This window comes from Melospiza georgiana, chromosome 3 (genome assembly GCF_028018845.1).
Source record: "Melospiza georgiana isolate bMelGeo1 chromosome 3, bMelGeo1.pri, whole genome shotgun sequence".
NCBI classification, from domain to species: Eukaryota; Metazoa; Chordata; class Aves; order Passeriformes; family Passerellidae; genus Melospiza; species Melospiza georgiana.
This window is the reverse complement of record NC_080432.1, coordinates 113,124,719-113,147,641: the sequence shown is the minus strand read 5'-3', so window position 1 is coordinate 113,147,641 and position 22,923 is coordinate 113,124,719. Positions and strand designations below refer to the sequence as shown.

General features: G+C 41.5%; 1 protein-coding gene across 1 annotated transcript; it reads left to right on the top strand.

The window, feature by feature from the left end:
- Window positions 1–2,643: 2,643 nt before the first annotated feature.
- Window positions 2,644–22,380, top strand: RRAGD (Ras related GTP binding D). The gene is made up of 7 exons (XM_058020687.1): window positions 2,644–2,857; window positions 9,334–9,629; window positions 10,024–10,223; window positions 11,214–11,328; window positions 17,073–17,215; window positions 18,962–19,110; window positions 21,030–22,380. The coding sequence occupies exons 1-7, from the start codon at window positions 2,707–2,709 to the stop codon at window positions 21,179–21,181; spliced, it is 1,206 nt and encodes a 401-aa protein (XP_057876670.1). The 5' UTR covers window positions 2,644–2,706; the 3' UTR covers window positions 21,182–22,380.
- The last annotated feature ends 543 nt before the right edge of the window (window positions 22,381–22,923 follow it).

Sequence of the window (22,923 nt, the reverse complement as noted above, 5' to 3'; positions counted from 1 at the left end):
GCAGACAGGCTCCCTGATTGTGTGGATGTCAGTGGGACAATTCCCTGTGCTTAAGTAAAATTAACTTTTTCTAACGCAGACAGTTGGTTTTGTATTCTTCTGGATTTTTTTTCCCTAGTGGGAAGAGAAGTGAATCACACAGAAAGAATATAATGTCTGTGAACTGCAGCTCTCCATGGACAAAGTCCAGTCACGTCTATCACTGTACATGTCATACATGCAAAGATGCAACCTCCTATTTACCTCTGCCCTTGCTGCAAGTCCTGTGACTGAGGGCTGGGCACTCTTTCATTGTATGCACCCAGCTTCAAAGTCAAATGACCTGACAAACGGGAAAGAAGAAAAAGGCAGAGGGAACTGAAAACAATCTGGTGGCAAAGGGACAGAGGAGGAGCAAGTCCTGAGGCAAGTCCTGAGTCCACAACAGATTATATTGCCAAGGGATTGGCAGAAATGCTTCAGCCCTACTCTAAAAACCTACCTGGCAATGGGCCTGGAGTCTACGTGGCTTTGAACCTGAAGCTGTGGTCAGGTCACTGATGTCAGTTGTGGGAAGAGCTGCATTGCAACCAGTCCTCTTTTTTGAGTTTCTACACCCTGATTTTGTATTTTAATATATCACTCTCTCATTGGTCATGTTTCATAGCTCTCTGTATAGAAGAAACGTAATACAGACATTTCTGGGCAAGACCCCCTATCCAAAGCTGGCCTTGAACCCTAACAGCCCTTTGTGCACATAAGTGATCAGCTGGTGTGTGAGACAGATGCTCCTCCATTACACACCTGGAAACTCCTCCTCTTTCCATCAGTTTTCAGCAGGCTAATGCCTGTCAGGGCTGTCCCAAGACACAATGCTGAAAACTCAAGTGGTAAAAAAATCCTGCTCCAAACCAAAGTCCTAATTCCTTTTAGAGGATTTAATCTTGAAAAGTTTCCATAATCTTTTAGTACATTGTTAATCTGTTCAAGCAAAACTTCAAGAAGGTTGATAAGTTGAGAATAAAGGCAGGCCTTTGAGTAAATTTGTATATTAATAGGCAAGGGGAATTTCTCCCACCTCTGAACATATGTGTACTTCCATTATCTCCAGTGGGTTAGTTCAAACTGGAAGGCCTGGTGATAAGATTGTCATGCAGCACAGAGGTCAGAAAAATAATCAGCTGCAGGAAAAAAGTGGAGACCCAAACAGAAGTCTAATCAATAAACTGAATGCAAGGAGGGAGAACAGGAGAGGAAGAAGTAGAAAGGAAGAAACAGAAACAGAGGAAAATTTGGTGTTGGAGAATCAGGAATTCAGCTGCCAGTCACCACAGTGGGCAGCATAGGATGACAGCCAGGGACTAACACACACACTCTGGAGCTTAGACTGGTACAAGATAAGAAAAGCAGCGCTGGAAACTCCTGAGAAGGAGCCTGGGTGCGAGGCAGGAGGTCTGTCCTTGCAGAGCAATGGCAGGGAGATGAGGGCACCATGGTCTGTCAGGGTCATCAAAATTTCAACTTCTTCAGAGATTTCACTACTATGTCTCTTAGTGTTCCTCATTAATCAAGTTAATTATTTCTAAAATAATCTCTCTAACCCATACTGCAAATACATTACCTCCCACCATCAGTGCCTAGATTAACATTTTGGGCTCGCCCATGTGATGACATGGAAGGAGCATGGGGCAGGGCAGCAGGCAGTGCTTGGCAGATGGGTGAGCTGAGCAGCACCAAGCACACACTGGCTCTGCCCATGTCCCAGAGTCTCCCACATGCTGGAAGCGTACACAGATGATGCAGGAACGTCCCACGCCTGTCTCTGGAGTTTGTGCAGCACGAGGTTGCAGGACTTGACCAAGAAGAGGAGGCTCAGGAGAAACCTTACCACTCTCTTCAAACTGACTGAAGGGAGGCTGTAGCCAGATAGGGATCGGACTCTTCTCCCTGGCAACCAGTGACAGGAGGAGAGCACATAGACTTAAGCTGCCTCAGGGGAAATTTCGGTTCTACATTAGGCAGAAATTCTTCACAGAGAGGGTGATTAGATTCAGAATGGACTGTCCAGGGAGGTGGTGGAGTCACCGGACGTATTTAAGGAAAGACTGGACATGGCACTTAGTAGCCACGGTGTAGCTGACATGGGGGTGTTCGGTCATAGGTTGGACTCACTGATACCATAGGTCTTTTCCAACCTATTGGATTCTGTGACTGTAAGGATTCTGAGCAGGCATGCTTGTAATAGGAACGCCAGGTGCCCTCTCGGTGCCGCTGCCGGGCACACCCGGCCGCTCCGCTCGCCCACCGCGGCGCCCCGCACGCCAGGGGCAGCGCCTCGCGTGTGCACGGCGCCCACGGGCGTCTCTCGGGACAGCAGGGCCGGGGCGAGCGGCGGCGGCGCTGCTCAGACCCGCCGGTGAGCCCGCAGCGCCTGGCTATGCCCGCCGGCGCGGGGGTGCCAGCGGCACGGCCGGGCTCGGCAGCGGGCCCGGGCGAGCGCGGAGGCCCCGGCGGCCCCGGCGGCCCGTGACCGGGCGCGTCAGGTGACGCGGGTCACGCCGCCTCCCCGCCCGCCCCGCCGGCAGCTGCGCCGCGCTCCGCCAGCGCCGTGCGGGGGGAAGGAGGGGAGCGGCGGCGGGCGCGGCGCCAGCGCGGGACCTGCGCCCCCCGCGCCCCGAGCCTGCCGCAGGCAGAGGGGCCGGGAGCCCCGCCAGGAGCGCGGCCGGCATGAGCCAGGTGCCGAGGAAGCTGCCGGAGGAGGAGGAAGAGGGGGACGAGGAGGAGGAAGAGGAGGAGGAGATCGTGGGCTTGGCGGGCTACGCCGACGGGGCCGAGTCCTTCTCGGACGGCGACGCGGAGAGCGGCGGCGATGAGGCGTGTGAGTGCCGCTCGCGGCGGCCGCAGCGGCACCGGGGGCGGCGGGGAGCGGCGGGGCGGCGGCCGCGGGGCTGCGGGGGCGGCGGCTGGGGCTGGGGCTGCTCCCGGAGAGCCGAGGGGCAGCACCGGGCTCGGAGGGGGCTGCGGAGGAGCGGCCGGCAGCGAGTGCGGGTGTGGAGTGAGGCGGGGCGGGGGCCGGGGTGAGGCCGGGACGGTGGCGGGGGACGCAGGGCCGCCGCCAGGAGGTGAGGTTTGGCGGCCCGCGGATGTGGGTCAGGGAGGAGGCGAGGCGCCCCGCGGGGTTTGGGACACGAGGGGAGCCGGGGCCAGCGGTGCGGGGAAAGACGAGGCGTCCAGAGGGAGGGCAGGCCCAAGTGGGGACGGGGCTGGGCGCTGGGATCCGGGCGGAGCGAGGATGCTGCGGAGGTGCCGTGGGAAGGGCCGGGACGGGGACGGGGTGCTCGGTGGGTCAGAGGGTGCAGGGAGCTCTGAGGAAGGAGCAGGGCAAGGCTGACAGGTAGCAGGAAGCGTTGGGAGAAGAGGGAGGAGGCAAAGGGAGTGCAGGCAAAGAGAGAGAGAGAGAGTGTGTGTGTGTGTGTGTGTGTGTGTGTGTGTGTGTGTGCGTGTGTGTGTGATTTCTCATCAGTATTCTTCCAGTCTGGGGTGAGAGTTATTAGTTATTAGAGGCCACAGCTTGATGATGTGCCCCGAGTGTCCCAGGGCGGGGGGTTGGGTGTCACGCTATAAAAGGCAGCGGCCACACGCAGCTCTGTGTCCGGGGCTGCTCCGCAGCTGCGAGTGTCAGTCCCACAGTGGCAGGCTCTGCTAAATGTCCGTCTGTCTGTGCCTGTGGGGAGCCGCCTCACTCACTGCATGTCCGTGTCAGTAGGAATGGTGATGCTGAGAAGGACGGGCTTACCAGGAAAAGCAGTCTCATTCAGTAGAAAAAGGAAATGCCAGCTCAGAGCCTGTTGCGTTCATTCAGAGCCTGAATTCATTCTTCTGAGACATATTTCACAAAGGAGCTTGGAGAACTCTCAGTATCACAGGATAAAAAAAGAAGCGCTTTTTTATAAGAGCATAATAAAAAGCCACATGCTTTAAGTCTATTTCGATATTAGCATGCAGAGCTCTTCTCCTTAAAGGCCCAGTCCTCCAGGCTGCCATGGGAGGTGCTGCATTGACTAATGTAATTTTGGGGAGTAGAGGAGGGTCAGTGCTTTGAGTATAAGCCTTCATGGTTAAAAGCTATAGGAATGTTGGACTGTAAGACCTGTAACTGAGATTAAATAAAGTCTTACTTGAACCTGCTAAAGAATTGCCTTTATTTTGATACAAAGAGGATAAATTTTAATGTGATTCTTTAGTGCTACACTAACTTAGTATTTTCTGTAGAGTATTTTCTGTAGAGAAGTTAACTGTCTTCAGACAAATTCATTTGGGTATTTTTGAATAGGAACTTGTTAGACTGCTAAAAATTGCAATTGCTTCTCTACAGTAATACCAGGATATTGTGCTTAACAGAAAAAAACCTTTACATCTGAATAGCAGAAGAAGACAGTCCATGCAGGGACTATTCTACACAGGATTAAAACAATCTGGACATTTTAACTGTCCAGATTCCCCGGTTTTCTGTTTCATTTTGAATTCTCCAGAGAAAGAGGCAGACAGTATCTGAACTGGAGGGAGTTGGGATTTGGGTCTGTGTTTTGTATAACACTGGGCTGCAGGGCAGGGGGCTTCCCCTTTTTTTTTGTCCTCTCTTCCTGGCTCTGTATGGCAAGTAGTCCAAAATTCAGTGTCACTGCCTCCACTTTTCCACAAAGAAAAAATGAAAAGGGCAATATAAGAAGACCAGCTTCAATGCATGGCTGTTGCAAATATCGTCCCTCATCCTATACTGGGTTAGTGTCTCCAGCTTCAGGGCTGAAACCATGGCTCTTATCTTTTGTTTACACTTAGGGTCATTCTGGGACCTTAAAACACTTAAATTTACATAAAGCCTAGTCATATTTTTTATAGATGCAATTTAAAATTGTTTAGAAGCCAGAAAGCTCTCTGCAGAGTGTCCCAAGGAAGTGGCTTTAAGACATAGCCCTGCAGAGTGCTGCACTTGTGGCAGCATGGGACCTGATCTTCTGCAAGAGACACTTCTGAGTTTTTTCTGTAGCCACAAGAATTTCTTTCCACCAGGTGTTTCTGCAATGTCCATGAACTCCCAGTAGCTGAACACCCTTCTTCATAGCATACAGGCTTTTTCTGTTAACCCTTTAGTCTCAGGCCATCTGTTAGCGTTGAGGATGTTCAGTGTTTTGTAAGGGCATTGTCTTGACAGCAGTCCAAAGTGCTGCAAATACCACAGTCACAGCAGTACTGGAAATGCTGCAGGAATAATGGCTTTGAAGGTAAGAGTAGAAATTTGGATGGAACTGCTACCTCTCCTTTACACACAAATGGTTAAAACTTAACATAACTGAATTAGTGGGGAAAAAAAATCATCATTGGCTGTATTAGTTCAAACCTAGACTAAGAGGCTTGTTACCTTGCAGTTGGTAACATGAGCAAAATAATTCCTTTTGGCTTTATGTTACTTGAGCAGATGAGCTGTGATGTTTCATTTGTATGTTTGAAAGCTGGTGGGATGTACAGAACGTGGCATCCCCATCCCATATGCCCACAAAGCATGGGTTGTCACCTGCTTTGACAATTAATTGCAGTTGATCTGTTACTCAGGATAGGCTTCAAAAACTGCTTTAGTTATCTCTGTATATCTAATGGCATAAAGGAGATACTAAAGTATTCATTGTGTACTGGTGGGGCAGGTTGGGAGTGCTGCATGCTGTTCTCAACTCCTGGGAGCTGTGCTCTCCTGCATGTTGCAATGCATGCAAAACACTCCACAGGCAAGGACACAGCTGTGGTTAACAGAGGTTCTGTAAGGAATGGAGTGCTTTTCTGGGGGAAAGTGCTTTTAGGTTTGTTGAGTTAAATTTGTGAATACTTCAAAGGAATGGCCTCTAACCAGCATGGCTGCTGTTCTTTATGGCTGCTTAGAAAAGTTGAAGCATGAAGGGCTGTTGATATGCATTAGAGACTGGCGTTTTAAAACATTTACTCTTTGCAAAAGTGAATGAAGCAGGAAATGTGTGGCATCTCACAATAGGGAAAATTATCTTTCCCATTATAGAACAGAGAAGAGTTTAGTGTTTCTCTTGGGCATATTATGATCTCACTCAGTAACCTAGTCTGGGAAGTTGCAGTGATACATCTACTGGCATTTCTGTGGCAAATTAAAAAAGGAGTTGTCATGTACTCCTGCAGAGGAATGTGGGCAGGCAAAGCATCGTCCAATTCCTTTACATATAAGGTAATCTCTTAACTCTCTCTGAGAGGGAAGTGCTGTAGAAGCCTTGCTATCTCGTCAGGTTTGGATGATACTCTTACATTTCCCTGTCTTTGAACTGGCAGGATTTCAAAAGCTAAGTAACAGTCCTACTAGCAGAAGAGCTTCATTCTTCTCATCGCTAATTCTGTTTGCAGCTGCAACTGTATTTTTTTTTTAGTATGGCTTTTATAGAAAGCAATTTCCTGCTATTAAGCATTACAATCAGTTAAAATCTAACAGCCTGGAATAATTTAATACCAAAACGTAAAAACTCCCAAATGATTTAAAATATTTCTTCAGATATGTGTGGGGTTTTAGGTTGTTTCTCAAGAAAAGGGAGTCAGGTATGTAGCTTGTCCTCTGGTTGTCTCATCAATGGTCAGAATCTTGGAAACTGCTGTCCACCTTCAACCAAGTCTGAACAAAAGACATCTCAAAGGTAATAACCACAAGTTTGAGAAAAACTGGTGTTCAGAAGAGAGGAGAAAGCTAAATGAAGTGTCCTCAGGGGGACAAGTGAGCAGTTTTGTGCGTTCACTGTGGCAGCAGCTGGCAGACGTGTGCACACAGTGTAGCCAGCTGAAATGTGCTGAGCTCCAGATCAGCCACAGCATGTCATATCTGTTATTTGGAGGAGATGTCATAAGACATACAGGAGGAAGTTGGTGTTTTTGTGGTGGGAAGAGGAAGGGGACACAAAGTACAAATCCATGGTAGATGAGACTTTGTAAGTTCAGTTGCATACAGAGCAAATGGGAGGCTTTTTATTTTTTTTGAAGCATGCAATAAAGCCTCAACTTGAAGCCTGTTCTTTACATGTTTTTATAAAGTCTTGACAAAGCTTTGAATAAATTATTTTCTCTTCTCATGGCCAAAAAGCAGAGTGAGATGGAGTATACACCATTGACTCTTGCATATTTGGTTTGGTTTATTAACAAGGCTGTACTCCCAAAATATAAAATATCTTTACATCGTCTTAGAGCAGATGTTTATTATTCTTCTGGAGTTGTGAAGTATTGTAGGCACATTTCTCCCAGCCACAGGAGTACTACCTCTGTTCAGGATGATGGGAAGAGTAGAGGAGCATGTTAACCTCAGTTTCTTAGTTCGTAAATTTGTTGTGTGTAGATCAGCAGAAGTGGCCATTGCTGTGTTTATTGGATGAGATTCTTACAGAGTTACCTATCCCTGTTCTGTCTGGAAGTGTTTCCCCTGTGCACGTGTTCCTGCCTGGCAGTGTTCGTGTGTGATAATTGACAAGAACACAGTAAGGGGTAATACCTGCCATGGTTTTTCAGTTGCATTTGAAATGGACAGGATCCCTCAGATAATGAGTTGGAAACTTCTTCAGTCACTGGTGACACGGACCTGCACTGAGTGGCACAACCTCTCACAAGCCAGTAGATGGTGCCAGGAGATGTTTTATGCTAGCACTGCAATATCTTCAGTTTGAGAAGCCCTACTTCTCTGTCACTCAAATTTGGGAGGCACAAACAGACCTGGACAGGGTTCTGTACCCTCCTGGCAGGCATACCCTGCTCCTTTGGTTCTGAAAGCTGTAAATGAGGCTTCAGGCACACAAGAAGATGCAAGATGTGGTCACCACCCCTGCGTGCAAAACGTGCTCCTAGGCAAAGGATTCCTTTAAGCTTTCCATCTTCTTTTGGCTGATAAGACTATGTAATAAATTTTCAGGTTCAAACTGTTACTGAGATTTCTTGTTTTGGATTTTCATATTTTGGGAGTAAAGCTGACCACATATGCAGGGCATATTCAGGAATGATGCATGTGAATAAGTGTGTGCCAGATAAGTTTTGCAATTCAAAACTTATCCCAGCAGAAAAAAGAAAAAGAAATGCAATTATGTTGTGCTATGAAGTATGATCTGAATAGTCTGAGGTGCAGTGGATAGAAGGTCTACCAAACCTCACTGGATAGTATGTTTAGCCTGTTGTGTGATCAGTATTTTAAACCTGACCTCTCTGTACTCTGAGTTGTACTCTGTGGTTTAGCACTGACAGCTCCTTTTTTTGTGCTGCTTGTGTTTGACACTGCAGAGTCACAGAGGTGTTTCAAAGCTTTTTTACATATAAGGCTGTGCCATTTCACCTCAGCACCGAAGGACATTTCAAAGTTATAGGCCAACTAGATGCAGCAATTTAGACATCTTTGGGTGTTTTGATTAGAGGTAACCTGAAGCTAAAGTGTGTCCAGGAATGGGTAGCTATACATTCATGTCCTTAGAGATAGAACAGCATAGTTTACTGTTGGAACCACTTGATGCTGATATAACTGCATCAGCACCAGAAAAAGTAGTGCCAGTTTCAAACTGGAGTAGGTAACACAGTGAAACCCCTGTGTTCCCAGGCCTTTGTTTTGCAAATAGGCAGATGATATGCTGTAATCTTATTTATTGGATAACAAACGTTTACAGATTGTAACACGAATTGCTGAGCAGCAAGTGAAATCCTAAGCACCTTAGGAAAGGACTCCTCATGAGCTCAGTACTGCTTACTGCTTACTCAGTAAGCAACATAGAAGCACTGTGTGCCTGCTGAGTTGAACTCTTCCTGTAGCTCCTTGCATGTGTGATTTCATTTATTAGTTTATTTATTGGTTGATTGATTTTAGAGAAAGGCAGCCCTCAGGTAGAAAGATCATGCAGAGGTATTTAACAGAGTCTTACTCTGTTCTTCCAGCACTGTGATATAGCTGTCTGCTGGAAAGGGTATTTGTTATCAGATGATACTCTTTTAAAGGAGAATATATGTGGCATAGTGTTAATTAGAGTAAAATTAGGTTTTTAAAGATGTCTATGTGTGATAACAGATTTTTCACATACAAACAGAGCAGTCAAACCTTCTGCAGTTTGTCTTGGAGGTGAGAAGTAGATTTTCTGATAGTATACCCTAAGGGGCAAATAATTAAAGTCAAAATGCCTGTAGCACTGCTCTCTAAGCCTAAACATTGGATACATTTGCATAAATTAATATAAAAATTTCATGAAAATAAATATCAAATGCATGTTATCTGGCAGTTACTAATTATATTGCCATAGTATATTCCTTTTCTTCTTGTATGATTTTATTCAGTTTTGGATTTCAATGATCCCTTCAGTACTGAAGTTAAGCCAAGAATCCTACTCATGGGATTGAGAAGAAGTGGAAAGTCTTCCATTCAGAAAGTTGTCTTTCACAAAATGTCGCCGAATGAGACTCTCTTCTTGGAGAGCACAAACAAGATCTGCAGAGAGGATGTTTCCAACAGCTCCTTTGTCAACTTTCAGATATGGGATTTTCCTGGGCAAATTGACTTCTTTGACCCTACGTTTGATTATGAGATGATTTTCAGAGGCACTGGAGCACTGATATTTGTTATTGATTCTCAGGTAAAAAAAGGGGCTTTAAGCTATTTTTTTCTTCCTTCAGCAATAGACAAATGGGAGGGTTTTTCAAAGCAAATAAATAATCTACATCACAAACACACATTAAAAGAAATCATTAAAACTTGAAGAGCAGCTTGGCTATTTTTAATCTCTCCCTGCAGTGTGTTTGGAAGTTAACTAATTTGGTTAACATCTCAAGGTTCTTGCTCAGATTTGTAAGTGCTGACAGCATGAGATTGGTGCACATGCTGGATGTAGGCTCAGGCTTCTACTTATAAAACATTAAAAAATCAATCTGCCGTTGAGCTGTAGTACTATTTAAAAATAAGTATCATTAAGTATAATACATATTTTTAAGTACTTTCCCAAGTTGTAGCTCTTCTTTTTCCTTTATTAGGATGATTATATGGAAGCATTAGCTCGGCTGCATCTTACTGTGACCAGAGCCTATAAAGTGAATCCAGATATCAACTTTGAAATCTTTATCCATAAAGTGGATGGTTTATCTGATGACCATAAGATTGAAACACAGAGGGATATTCACCAGAGGGCAAATGATGACCTTGCAGATGCTGGATTGGAGAAGATTCACCTCAGGTGAGAAAAGTTCCTGTGCAGTGAATGCTAAAGAGGAGAGCAGCTTATTTGACAAGTTACTATTTTCTGTCCTCTTGAACTAGCAGGCAACATGCTTTTGATATATGGAGGATAATCAGAGATCCTGTATTTGACCTGAGCCAAAGTATCCTATTTCTGATTGCTGTCTAGAAGGGAGAGATGGAGAGCTGCTTAATAACACATGACAAACATGCCAGAATACTATCAGGTTTTTCTGCAGTTGCTGTCTTAAAATAAGTTGGCTTGGACAGTGACAACAACCAGTAGAGTTCCAGGCCATAAAGTGTATATGGCACCACATCAGTTTTGCCTCCTTTGCAAGCCCTGTGCCAGTCACTCATCCTCACTGCTGCAGCCTGCTCAGAGCCACTTGGGAAGACCTGTGCTGTAGCTTTGCCTTGTGTCCTCTGGTAAAATGGGTTAATGTAGTAAATGGTGACAAGTAGAGGACTTTGCAGGCTGGGAACCAGAGGACGTCAAGTTGTCATGGCTTTCTGAGCACTTTAAAGCCAAATATATTAAAATGAGAGGCCTGCTCCATGAACATGCCAGCTCTTTAGAGCTCTTAGCTACTCAACTGCATCACTGCACTGATAAATGGGTCCACAGCTTTCAAAAGTAGATCACAATAGGCATACTCAGTAACACTCCTCTGAAATTTGATACATATTTTTGTAAGAATACTCCTCTCCTGAAATTTGATAAATATTTTTGTAAGAATACCAGTGTGGGAGTTGCATTAAAAAGTTCTACATTGAGGTCTAGATTTCACTGTTCAGGCTGGGGGGTTTTTTAGTATAGAGATTAAGTCCTGTGTTTCAGTCATATCATGACTTTTGATCACAGGGGGTAATTGCATTAGTGTAGGCACTTACTGTCTGACAATATTTTATTTCACTCATATTGTGAAAGGTACATCATGTTCACAGTATGTGGCTAAAAGGAAAATGTGGTGACATTTTTTTCCAGCTTTTATCTGACAAGCATATATGATCATTCTATATTTGAAGCATTTAGCAAAGTGGTACAGAAACTGATTCCACAACTCCCAACACTGGAAAACCTGCTTAACATCTTTATTTCAGTAAGTACTTACTGTGTCCTTTGTCTGTAGATCTGGCTGTGTCCAACATGCATGTTTAGATACTCTATTCACTGCCTTCTTAGAGATCATGAGCAATGTGAACTCTCAGAGAAATGATCAGAACTTAGTTGAAATGCACTCCCATTCAGCTTGGCCTCACCTCCTTATCTGTTAAACAGCATTGATGAGCTGCTGAGATACTCAGAGTATTTCCTGAGTCACATGAAGTGGGTTAGCTGCCATCACTTTTCTGCTTGTAGCATCAGTCTGAATGTTGCAAAAGTCTGTGCTGCATGTATATGTTGAAGTTGCACTTAAACCTTCTATGAATAAATATTTAAAGGAACATCATCTAGTCTGACCTCCTATGGGGAGCTGTCTGTAGTGGTTCCCAGAATTAATTTCATTTTGTATTGGAAAGTTTACTGAGCTTAAGAAAATCATCTTATGTCATGAAATTTTTAGAAATGGATTCCACCACAACTTTCACCACTTCCATAGTTACTCTGAAGGCCAGTTAGGGAGTTTTGTGTATCTGGTGGTTTGTTACCACTGGGGAAGAAATTGCTTGCTCCACTCTTCCTGTATGTCTGATCCCTTCCTTTCCTTCGTACTGGCTCTGACACTCACTTGTTCCCTCATGAGGTTACTATACCATGCACTTATGCACTGCTTAATTTAGTTTAAAGCAGGTGATGGAGGAGTCCAACATGTTCTTGTTCTGACACAAGGTAAGAGATGGAAACACGGGGCAATGAGTGAAGGGTAGCACAGTGAGAATTTGTGAAAAGGGGAAACTCCCTATTTTAGTGGTCGTTATATCAGGTCATAGTGGCTCTGAAAACTGCACCCTTTCTCATAATATTCTAATTTTGTGCTTAGCATCCAGCACTAATTTCTGAAGCTTCAATTTGCGAGCAAGATACTTTGTTGTGTCTTCTTGTGATTTTGACATAAGAAATTATTTAATATCATTCAACAGCTTGTAAGATAAAATTAGATTTCATGGTTTTTCAGTGTGGAAATGGAGAGAGATAAAAGTTGGATGTGACAGGGAAAGCTAGGAATAGAGGAAGGTCATTCCAAAACTTATTCCCTTACTATTAAACAGCACATTTATACAGTGTCATAATTAATAGTTTGCTACAAAGACCTGTTTCTTCCAAAACAGCTGGACTGTATACCAGTTATTATCATTTAGTCTCAAAACTCCATGGCAGAAAGGTAATGAAGAAATGATGACAACAATTCTAGAGCAATTAGATAGTGGTTTTGGCACACAGTCTTTCAGAGAAAGCTAGCTGAGTAATAGTCTTCCCTGTGCCAGAGTCACTCCAGTCACTCTTTGTGAGTCAGATCTCTGTATGGAGTCTCCTCACTGGAGTTGGTGAAGGGTTTGTGCAGAATCTCCACATGAACTGAGCACAGGCAGCTTCCTGAATGACTGATGACAATTGCTCACGTGTCTGGAACGCCCAGCTCCAATCACACCTACAATATCACGTATAGTTTGTAAGGAAGAAAAAGTATTTCAAACAAATGGGATGTTTAGAAAAGTGAGGGAGGTGTGCTATTTCCCCTCTTCAGTATGGGAAAAGTCTCAGACTCTTTTTATGCTCCAGTTTCTAAGTGACCTAGGGCCATGTGTAGCTGCATCACTATGTCCTCATTATGCTTGCTGTTTTTACAAGTATCTTCTGTCTGCAAACAGAGAGACTCAGAATGATTATTTGCAACCACAGGAAGATTAAGCATCGTTCTCCTGCATACAATTAGTTAGGGGGTGCCTCTTTACCTTGGCAATTTAGTAGCAACAAATTTTGGCATGGCTTTTGGTCACGCCTTATCTCAGGAAGCCCATGTGTTGGATATCAGGGCGGGGGTGTGTTCGTGTTCTACTTTTCAGTTTCAGCGCATTCACGAGGAAGTGCTTTCATTTATGCCACGGAGAATTCCAACACAAAAAGCTGACGATTACAAAAATAGATCTGTGATCACTCTTAAGTTCACAGCAGGTTTTTTCCCCAGTTTATAACGCCACAGTGTGTGAGCATGTTTGAGGAGCCATCAGTGTGATAATTCTGGTGCTGCATTCTTTAATGTAACGGCTTGTAAGTCATTAAATAACTGGTACTAAAAATCCACGTTAATCTTATCTGATAACACACCAGCTTCATATAGAAGGATGCCTGTTTCTTAATTACTGTGACCTTATTAACCAATCAAGATGTGTGACATAGGAAAGTGTATTTTCATTTGAGGTTGTTTGGTCTGTTTTGAGAGATATTAAAAAGTACGTATTAAGACAAACAATTATTATAGTAAAAATAAAATTATATACAGTTTTGATCATTTAATGATTTAAATTTTGTAATCTGTAAATTCAAATGTAGTGATAAAAATTAATTCGCGAAATCTGCTGTGTGATGTAATGCCTGTTTAAAGAATTGTCCAAAATTCATTGCTAACTGGATGTGACTGGCAATATCCTCTTAAGTTCTTTTGAGAGTTGCTTTTTAGGGCCAAATTCTGGCTTACTTTCATACATTAAAGACAGAAAAAGATAGGCCTGCTTACCCGTCCTAGGATTGGAGGAATACTACCACTTTTACTGAACCTATTCTATTTAAGGATTAGATGTCTTCTACATCATCACACCCCGTATAGTTGAGAGACATGGTTTGAATTTCAAGTACCTCATGGTTTTTACCTATCCAAAATAAAATCTCACATATTCATTGCAGATTTTTCACAATGGCTCTCTTGATTCAGATTAACCATGGAATATTCTTACATCAATTCAGAATGCCTTTAGCACATGTTGCATCTTCTCTGCAGACTGTAGGGTTGTGGCAGAGACAACTGGTGTTTTTTCAGGCCCTGCTCTCATTTAATCAATGGCAGCCTTTCATTCAGTAAGGAACCCACCAGCTCCAGTAACAGAAACAGTTGATTTCTTATTGTAATTTTCCCTAAGCATTAATGATGTAATGTCTCTTTGAACATTACTTTTAATCCACCTTTTCCTGGTTTTAATGACTCTTTATTATTGTTTCTATAATTTCTGTTTGGGTTCTTTTGTGGGCTAGGGGTAGCAGGTGGAGGGTGGAGTGTTGAGTAGTTTCCACACAAAAATTCTGGGAAATCCTTTGACTTTTCGGTTACAGTTGTACTAAAAACCCTGGCAGATGAAATATTGGAAGGCATGTGGATAAATTTAGTGGTTACTACTCCTGGCAGTCCATCCATTTCACAGAGGTTTCTGTTACCATACAAGTTCTAAAGAAGCAAATATATGCAGTTTCTCAGCAGGTTCTACCACAATGGATCAGTTGCAATTGAAAACAATCATAGTTTAAGAGACCAATTTCTGCCCTTAACCAACAGGTGTAACTGCTGGCATGGCAGAATGTCTCAAGATGTTCTTGGCAAACGTTCAGAAAACTTTCTGAACTGTCACTGCAAGTACAGGCAGGCTGCAGCACCTAGAGCTCTGAGATGAAAAAATCACTTCTCATTGTTAAATGTTATTATATTGTCACTGGCATCTTAATAATTTAAAGTGCATCTTATCTGTACAGCTGAAATCGTTGCTATGTCTCTCTTTTTGTAATACAAAACTTGGTAATTGACTTCTCATGAATGACACTGCAGGGCTCAAATTTCAGCTTCTTCTGTCTGAAATGACTTGTATTTTCAAATACAATTTTGGCAATGACTTATAGCTATGTACTTACATGATACTTCAAAAGAGTCTTGTAATTAATCTTATTTGACAGCATCTGTTGAACTGTGTGAGGTGCTGTCAGAATTACTATTTAAAAAATAAAATTACAGAACTCCCATATGTGGCCAGAACAAGCAGCTTAAATATGCATACATTTTTGTTCTTTGTGCTCAAAGAACATAGACTCATAGAGCCCTGAAGGCTGAAAGAGACCTTTAGAGATCAGATGCTGCTCAGAGTCAGGTCAGTTACAGCAAGTTGGTTATTGCTGGGTCCAGTTCAGCTTTGTGCATTTGGAAAGAAGGAAACATTACAAACTCTCAGGTCAGCGTGTTCCCAATCCTTCACCACTCTTCTATTAATTTTTTTTTTCTTGTATCAAGTCAGAATTCCAGCCTGTGCCTTTTGTCTTCTGTCCTTCAGCATTGTAGCTCTGAGAAGAGCTGGGGTCTGGCTTCTCTGAACCCTTACATTAGTTATTTGTAGATAGCAGTAAGTCTTCTCTTCTTCAGGTTGAACAAAGCCATTTCTCTGAGACTCTGCTTGTACATTCTGTGCTTCAGCCCATTTACCTAAGGTATCCACAGTGTATACTTTGTTTTTAATATTTTTTTTATTATTGACTTACTGAAATAGGCCACTCAGAGAGTTTTTCCATTATGAAATACAAGAAATTCACCTCTATACTCTGTTATTACTAATGGATATTTGCAGCCTTAGCTCTGTGTGCAGTGGTGGAGGAATGACACCTCTTTAAGGAGAAAATGCCCAAAATACTGCTGGCCATTGTTCAATAGCATATCTAGTGTTGGAAATTTTTCTTCCTATTTCAGGAAATATGGAAAGCAGGAGAGTCACTTTAGTTACTTAACTATGTGTTAAACAGTTGACTTAGGAAAGAAGGAAGAAAAATGAAAAAGTTCTGTAACTGTACAAAAGAAGCTGAAACTATTAAAAGTCGTTAGGGATTTTCAGTGTGGTTTTTGGTGGTTACAGAACTACTGTGGCAGCAGTCCCAAACCCTGTTAAAATGGGAATTTCTGGAGACAGTTCAGTTGGATGGAGAAAATTGCTTGTCTTCTCATATAGATGGAAGAGTATTTCATAGCTTGTGCTTTAGCAGTTCTGGGAAATTGCCCTTTTTTCATGTTGGGACAGGTGTGCAGGTGTAATCCTTTGACATCAGCCAGCAAGGCTACTGTTTTCAGTTAAGAAGTACACTTTTTTTTTTCCAGGAAGCAGAGGCTTATGGCAGTTTACCTTATCTACACAAAGAGTAAGAGCTAGCATTCCTGGCTAGCTTCTCAGAGCTGTGAATACGATACATCTCCAGTATGGAGAGTGTCTTAATCAGCTTGGCAGGATCACAGGAACACAGCTGTCATCATTTTAGCAAGCCTTAGCATTTTAAACATGGCTTTAACTACCAGTGCTATGTAAAACCTGAAGGCACCATCACAACACTGGTCTCTCTCCTGTGATCCTAAAAGATGTTCTACAGAACCAGACACTAGAACAGCTACAGACTGCAATGGAAAAATTTCCTTGGAAATCAGTTCCTGAGCAATACTGTCTTCTTTGCCCATCAGTGTTTTCTTTCTCGTGTTTCTATCTTCTCATATGCCTACTTAGAATAACTTTGGATTGCAGCTTTCTTTTATGTCTGTTGCTACAATTAAAACACCAAAATCTTGAACTTGGAAGATTTTTCTGCTCCCCCCTTGCCCTCCCTCATTTTCCACTTAAAAGAAATTTCTCCAGGTTGAGCAGTTTGGAAGTGTCACTTGTCATTATGTCTGCTCAGAGGCAGAAAATATTGGAAGGTTTGTGAGCATTATTGTTTGCTACAAATACAACGGTGCTGTATGTACAGTTCTTTCAAAATGAGCTTGATTGCAATTTAATTTCTTTAGCCTAGACTTTTTCTATAACAGGCAAGTAAGGGAACAGAAAAGCTTGGGGTTAATTTGAAAACATGGATTCCACTTTATTTTTCTTTTTTTCTTCTCTTGAATAGAATTCTGGGATTGAAAAAGCATTTTTATTTGATGTAGTCAGTAAGATCTATATTGCAACAGACAGCACTCCAGTGGATATGCAAACTTACGAGCTCTGCTGTGATATGATAGATGTTGTGATTGACATTTCTTGTATATATGGGTAAGTAAATTGTGAATGTTTTCCATAAAGCTGTGTACTGAGCATCTGAATAGCCTCAAAATTCCAGTGATGTGGATGTAAACAATAATTAGAATGGGTAATTTGCCAGCAGGGGAGGAGATGGCTGGCTTCTGAGAGACTGATCCTTCTCAGAAACAAGCATTGTTCCCTGTTCAGTCTCTTTTGTGAGCATCTTCCTATTTCTATGCTAATAATTTTATTTGGAGGAAGAAGTCAGAAGATACCAACCTAAAGTAAAAGGAAACCTCATTGTTTTTTTCCCTAGGGATGAAATCAACAGAGGGACACCTCCTGTTTTAAAAAGAAGTGGGGCCATATTGAGTTTTATTTAATAGCCAGTGGCCTCTAATAGCCTCAGAGAGTTGTTTCACTCTCACTTCAGTTCTCTGTTTGTCCTCTATTCCCTTTATGACCTTCCTGGGTTTTTCAGTTTCCCCTTTTTGTACACTAGCAAGTGGAAATCTCCTGGGCTGGCACGTACATCTCCTTGCAAATTATGTGTTCAGTGGCTGGGCCCTTGGCCAAATGTAATGGCAGCCATTCCTGGGAAGGGCAGGGGCACATTAAGAATTGGTGCACTAAGATGCTTACATTTGGAGGCCAGTGGGCTAGCTTTGCATTTGTGCCACTGGTAGACTTTTTGCTCTCTGGAAGGGGGTACAAGGGAGAGTCCTGGTGCACACGTGCAATAAGCACTGGAACAATAAACTTGAATACTTTACTTAAAATCTCTAAAGTTTGTATATTCTACCATATGTTTCAGATTTTGGAGTCATCACTTCAGTAGCTGTGTTAGAACTTGTTTTACAGAGGTATAAAATAAAGAATGCTGATTTTTGTAAACAGAAAGAATCTGCTGTGTAGTTCAAAAGAGTGTGCATTTAATAATTATGTGTACAACACCATTTGTGGGGCTCTTTATTTGCAAAATATCATTCTGCCACTGTGCTTGTGTAGCCATTTAGCCTTTATCACCAGAGATCTGCTTGCCATTTTTTAGCTACAGACTAAAGATGATATTACAATTAATTTTTTGTCCTCTGTTCCTGGAGCATCTGTGGAAGTTGCCACTTTAATATATTACTGAGACTAATTGTTCTGGAAGGTTGGTGATAAGAATCAATTTAACAATATCTGTGTGTGCATTCAGGAATGAGGAAAAAATTACAATATTACAATGATGTACAAAAACATAATACAGTGATCATCATGACACAGCATCTGTGAAGGAGAAATCTCTTTTCATACTATGATGTTGCAAAAGCAAACATCTCATGAGGAAAGTCTCATGATGTCTTAAACTATCAGTCAGCTGCTACCACTCAAGCAAGGTTGCTGGGTTTGGAGTTATCAGTACAGACCTACTGTTTCATATGTTTATGATAAGTCATAATATAAAGCACTGATTTAAAAAAAAAAGCAGCCTTGTGGTAAATGGGTGGTAACTTACTGAGGAAAAAATAAGGTTCCAGTTCAGGCACTTGGCAGTCAAACCACCTGATTTCTAGCCCCAGATCTAAGATTTGGTGTGTGATGTGTTAAACAATTTAATCTCTTTGTCTTCTTAGTTTACTAGTGTGTAGTTTGAAGAAGAGTCTGCCTGAAAGATGAAAAGGAAGATTTCATAAAGTTTGAGATTCTTTGCTGAGAGAACCAATGTAGCAGTACTTTTGTTAACTAATCTGGTGTCTTTTCTTTTTTGTTTGTTTGAATACTGCTCTTTAGGCTTAAAGATGATGGCACTGGAACCCCTTATGACAAAGAATCAATGGCAATCATAAAACTGAATAATACAACTGTCCTTTATTTAAAAGAGGTGACAAAATTCCTCGCTCTTGTTTGTTTTGTCAGAGAAGAAAGCTTTGAGAGAAAAGGTATTTTTCCCTTTTCTAGTATTGCATTCTTTTTCCCTTATATTAATGAGTTAATGAATAACTGAGGTTGTCATTGGCTGATAAGTTTCTAACTGCATCATAAATATTGAGGTAAGTACAGCTTGATAAAGCTTATATAACATTTTAAAAGGGATGAAAGTACTTGTGCAGGCATTAAGATGGGATGAAATCCTAAACGTATTTGACAAATTTCTGATATGAAAGTATTTGAAAGTTTACATCCAATGCAGTAAAGCTTCCACTTGCAACTGTAGACTGTGTTAGTTTATATTGTCTGACACTGATTTGTACCTGTTGACACCAGCATACACATTTGGAACAGCTTGCCTGCCACAGCCAAGGGAAAAATTTTGAAACTGATGGATAGAATGTTCTTGCTTTTCTTATATCTGAAAGCAAGCTTTTGAAAAATTGCATATTTAGGACCTAGTCTTATTTAGGAGTGCTTTAATTTTGCAGTTAAAGTGCACAACATTTCTTTGTCATCTTTCTGGTCAAAGTCAATACTGAGCCCTTAGTTCATGACCTCTTTGCCCACCAGTATGATGTTCACTGAGTTGCTGGTCTTTGTGACATGCCCTGAGACCAAAACTCAGCAGTGGAAGAGCAAGCTGCCATCTGTGCCCCATCTTGTGATAGTAATTTCACCTGTCAGTGTTGGTGTGCTGTGAACACAGCACTTGTACCATCTCTGCTGGGCTGTTTGACAGCCTGGTGAGCTTTTGATAGAATTTAAACTAGTCAAATGTCTCTTCCATACCTCTACCACCTTTATTGCATATGAGTGTTGGATGCAGTTGCTTTCTGTAGAAAGCATACGATGTGTTATTTCTGCACACTTACTAAGAGCACTGTTTCAGAAAGACACCATGCTGAATAAACATCCCTTAGGGTTTGTCCATAACTGTGTGAGGTTGTTGTGTCTGCATAGTTGGGACACTTGGTAGCCTTCACTCTTCTGCAGTACAGTTCTGGTATTATAATGGAGATGAGCTTTTTGTGCCTCATGAATTCCAAGTAATATTTTGCCTGAACTATAGGAAGATAGAAAACGGTTCCTGGGAAAAAAACCAAAGTGTAACCTGGTCAATTTAAACCACTTAAAAATATTCATCTCCTCTTAGGGAAACTGAAATGGAAAATGCTGCAGTATTTCAGTTAAGAAAGCTTATGGCATTAATATTAAATGAGGTCATGAGCTCAGTACCAAAATTCTAAAATTGTATTGTGGTGTTACAGAATTGTAGCACTCAGTAAATCTTCCAGTTGACTACCAATATGGCTTTACAGCTTTTCTGTGGGATTATATTCAGCCCACTGACATGGTAATGTTATCTGCCTATTATGTAAGTATCTAATCTAACAGCATGTCTATTGTGTTACTTTTTAATTACAGTGTAAGATGAAATACAGCTGGGTGAGATTTGGTAATAGTTCTATCAAGTATCCATTTCAAAGTTTATGTATTGTCAAAAACCAAATATTTCTTGATTAATAGAAGGTACTTATTTTTATCACAGTTATTCTGTAAAATAGATTTCCAAAGTGACACCATATTTTATGAAAGATTTCAGTTTTTCTTCTAGTATACTGAGCATTTCTTCAAAGCCCTTTATTAAATTAAGGATCTGTTATCTGCCAATGAACTTCTATTTGATTTCTCTTAAAACATACCAGTATATATAGTAGCAGACATTGTATCAAGCTGTAATGCTTACTGAATTATTTGTATTTCTCAAATGTGCTTTCGCTTAGCACAGAAAAAATTCCTGGACACTGAAAATGAGCTCCAGACAGAGAGTATGGTATTTCACTAAACATAGAATATAAGCAATGTTTTCATTACTTTATTTCTATGAATGTCTTTATTAATATGTAAAACATTTGTGTCTCTGTAGGATTAATAGACTACAATTTCCATTGTTTTCGAAAAGCCATACAAGAAGTATTTGAAGTAAGAATGAAAGTAGTAAGATCTCGAAAACATCAAAGCCACCTACAAAAAAATAAAAGACCCACTCCCAATGGGACACCAAGAATGCCACTGTAACTGAGGTTTTCTGGCAATGTGGCAAGCAAAGTTTTCATGAAGTTGATGTGACTTCTGCATCTCATTGCACTGAGGGAAGAGGAAAACGAATGGGACTGATGTATTATATGAATTTTCCCTGAACGTTCAGAAAGCACTGTTTAAATATTTTTATCCAATCAGTTTTTTTCATATAGTGAGCACTTTGAGCAAAATGTTGTATATATAAACATTGAGGTGAGCACTTGTAAGAATTTTCTTAATATATGCTGTAAACCTTTTTCATGCCATATTAAGAAAAAACAGCTGTGACAGAAATACTGGGTACATAATTTGCACTTTTTCATGTTTTCCTTGTGGACTTGGACTTTGATAAACTTAGTTTTTATGGTGATTTTGATGCATGGTGTCAGGTAAAATGTATGCTGTAGTTTATTTACCTGCTACAATCAAATTGGTTAGTAAACAATTAAGAAAAACTTGGTACAATGCCTTTTTAAATTTGTGACAGCTAATACCTAACATTCATACAGATCTAATTTCATATATTTTTCAATTTGTAAACTGAAGAATAATATTGAAGTATTACAGCAATAAGCACCTTACCAGGAATCGTAACTGGTAGGTAAATATTAGCTTTTATAAAACAGGCTTTTGGCCAAATTTCATCCGGAGTTCTCCTTAACACTGGTCATGCCCTCTCTTGGGTCTGGTTTTATTATTTACCTCAGCATATACCACTAAAATACCTTTCTATAAAGATGATTGTTTTGTAAAATGGCTCTACGTTGCACTGGTATTTTTATAAGGCTTCAGAGGAGTGTGTTGTATCTGTACAGCTGGATTTACATTGCTAAGTTTGTGTTGAGAGCCTGCACGTGTACACTTGGTGCAATGAAGAATCTGTATGTATTTCCACCTGGCATTCTGATGTACTGATAAGTCATAAAGGTGTGAGCACTGGGTTCTGATTCCCTCTATCAGGGATACATCTGTGATTGAAATCAAGACGAGACCATTAAAATGAGGACTGGACAATCTACCTGCTGTAATAATCAGCATACATCACTACTTTTTATTTTAATATTGAATATGAGCAGATTTACCCCAGGATCCGCCAGGACAGCAGAGGACTCTCAAACCTAAAAAGAAGTAACGCTTTCCATGTTCTGTATTGAGTGGTTTTGTTTAATTAGTGATAAAAAATTATAATTCCTTGATGGAAGGGAAACTCTTAATTTTTACTAATTGCATGCGCAGTCTAATGGTTTTGTTGGCAGCTTTTGAGAGTGAGAAGAACTTGACCAGAATGGGAGGCAGCTTTCTGTACACCAGAAACAGGTAAGGGGAAATGTACCATATTCACAGCTAATCTGCCCCTAGCCAAAATAGCTCTGGAGGCAGGCAGGAAGATGGAACCAATGGTTCTGTCAAGAATTGTGTGATAAGTAATGCAGTTCTAGGGGCTCAGAAAGGTAAGAAATACTGATAATAGTGAAAATCACTGATCCTGGTGCTGGTGTGAAAAACAGTGACAGTAGCTGTAGTCAAATCAGAGTGTTTAAAACACAGAGTTCAAATTCCTTTTAGTACTGTCACCACCCATCATCTTAGTTGAGGGCATTCTTCTGACTAGCCCCTCAGACAAAGTAATGCAAAGCTGTTTTCAGAGTTCACCAAAGCAGTGATGGGTAAGAGACACCTTTTGACAGCTTTCCAGTCCACAGGACATTCATTGAAGGGCTGCTGTAATTTCTGGCCAT

Bases quoted from the DNA above. Each gene is read 5' to 3' on its own strand.
- RRAGD (XM_058020687.1), top strand. From the start codon at position 2,707: ATGAGCCAGGTGCCGAGGAAGCTGCCGGAGGAGGAGGAAGAGGGGGAC. The intron at 17,216-18,961 runs GTAAGTAAATTG...ACTGCTCTTTAG, and splicing joins GACATTTCTTGTATATATGG to GCTTAAAGATGATGGCACTG. The intron at 19,111-21,029 runs GTATTTTTCCCT...GTGTCTCTGTAG, and splicing joins AGAAAGCTTTGAGAGAAAAG to GATTAATAGACTACAATTTC.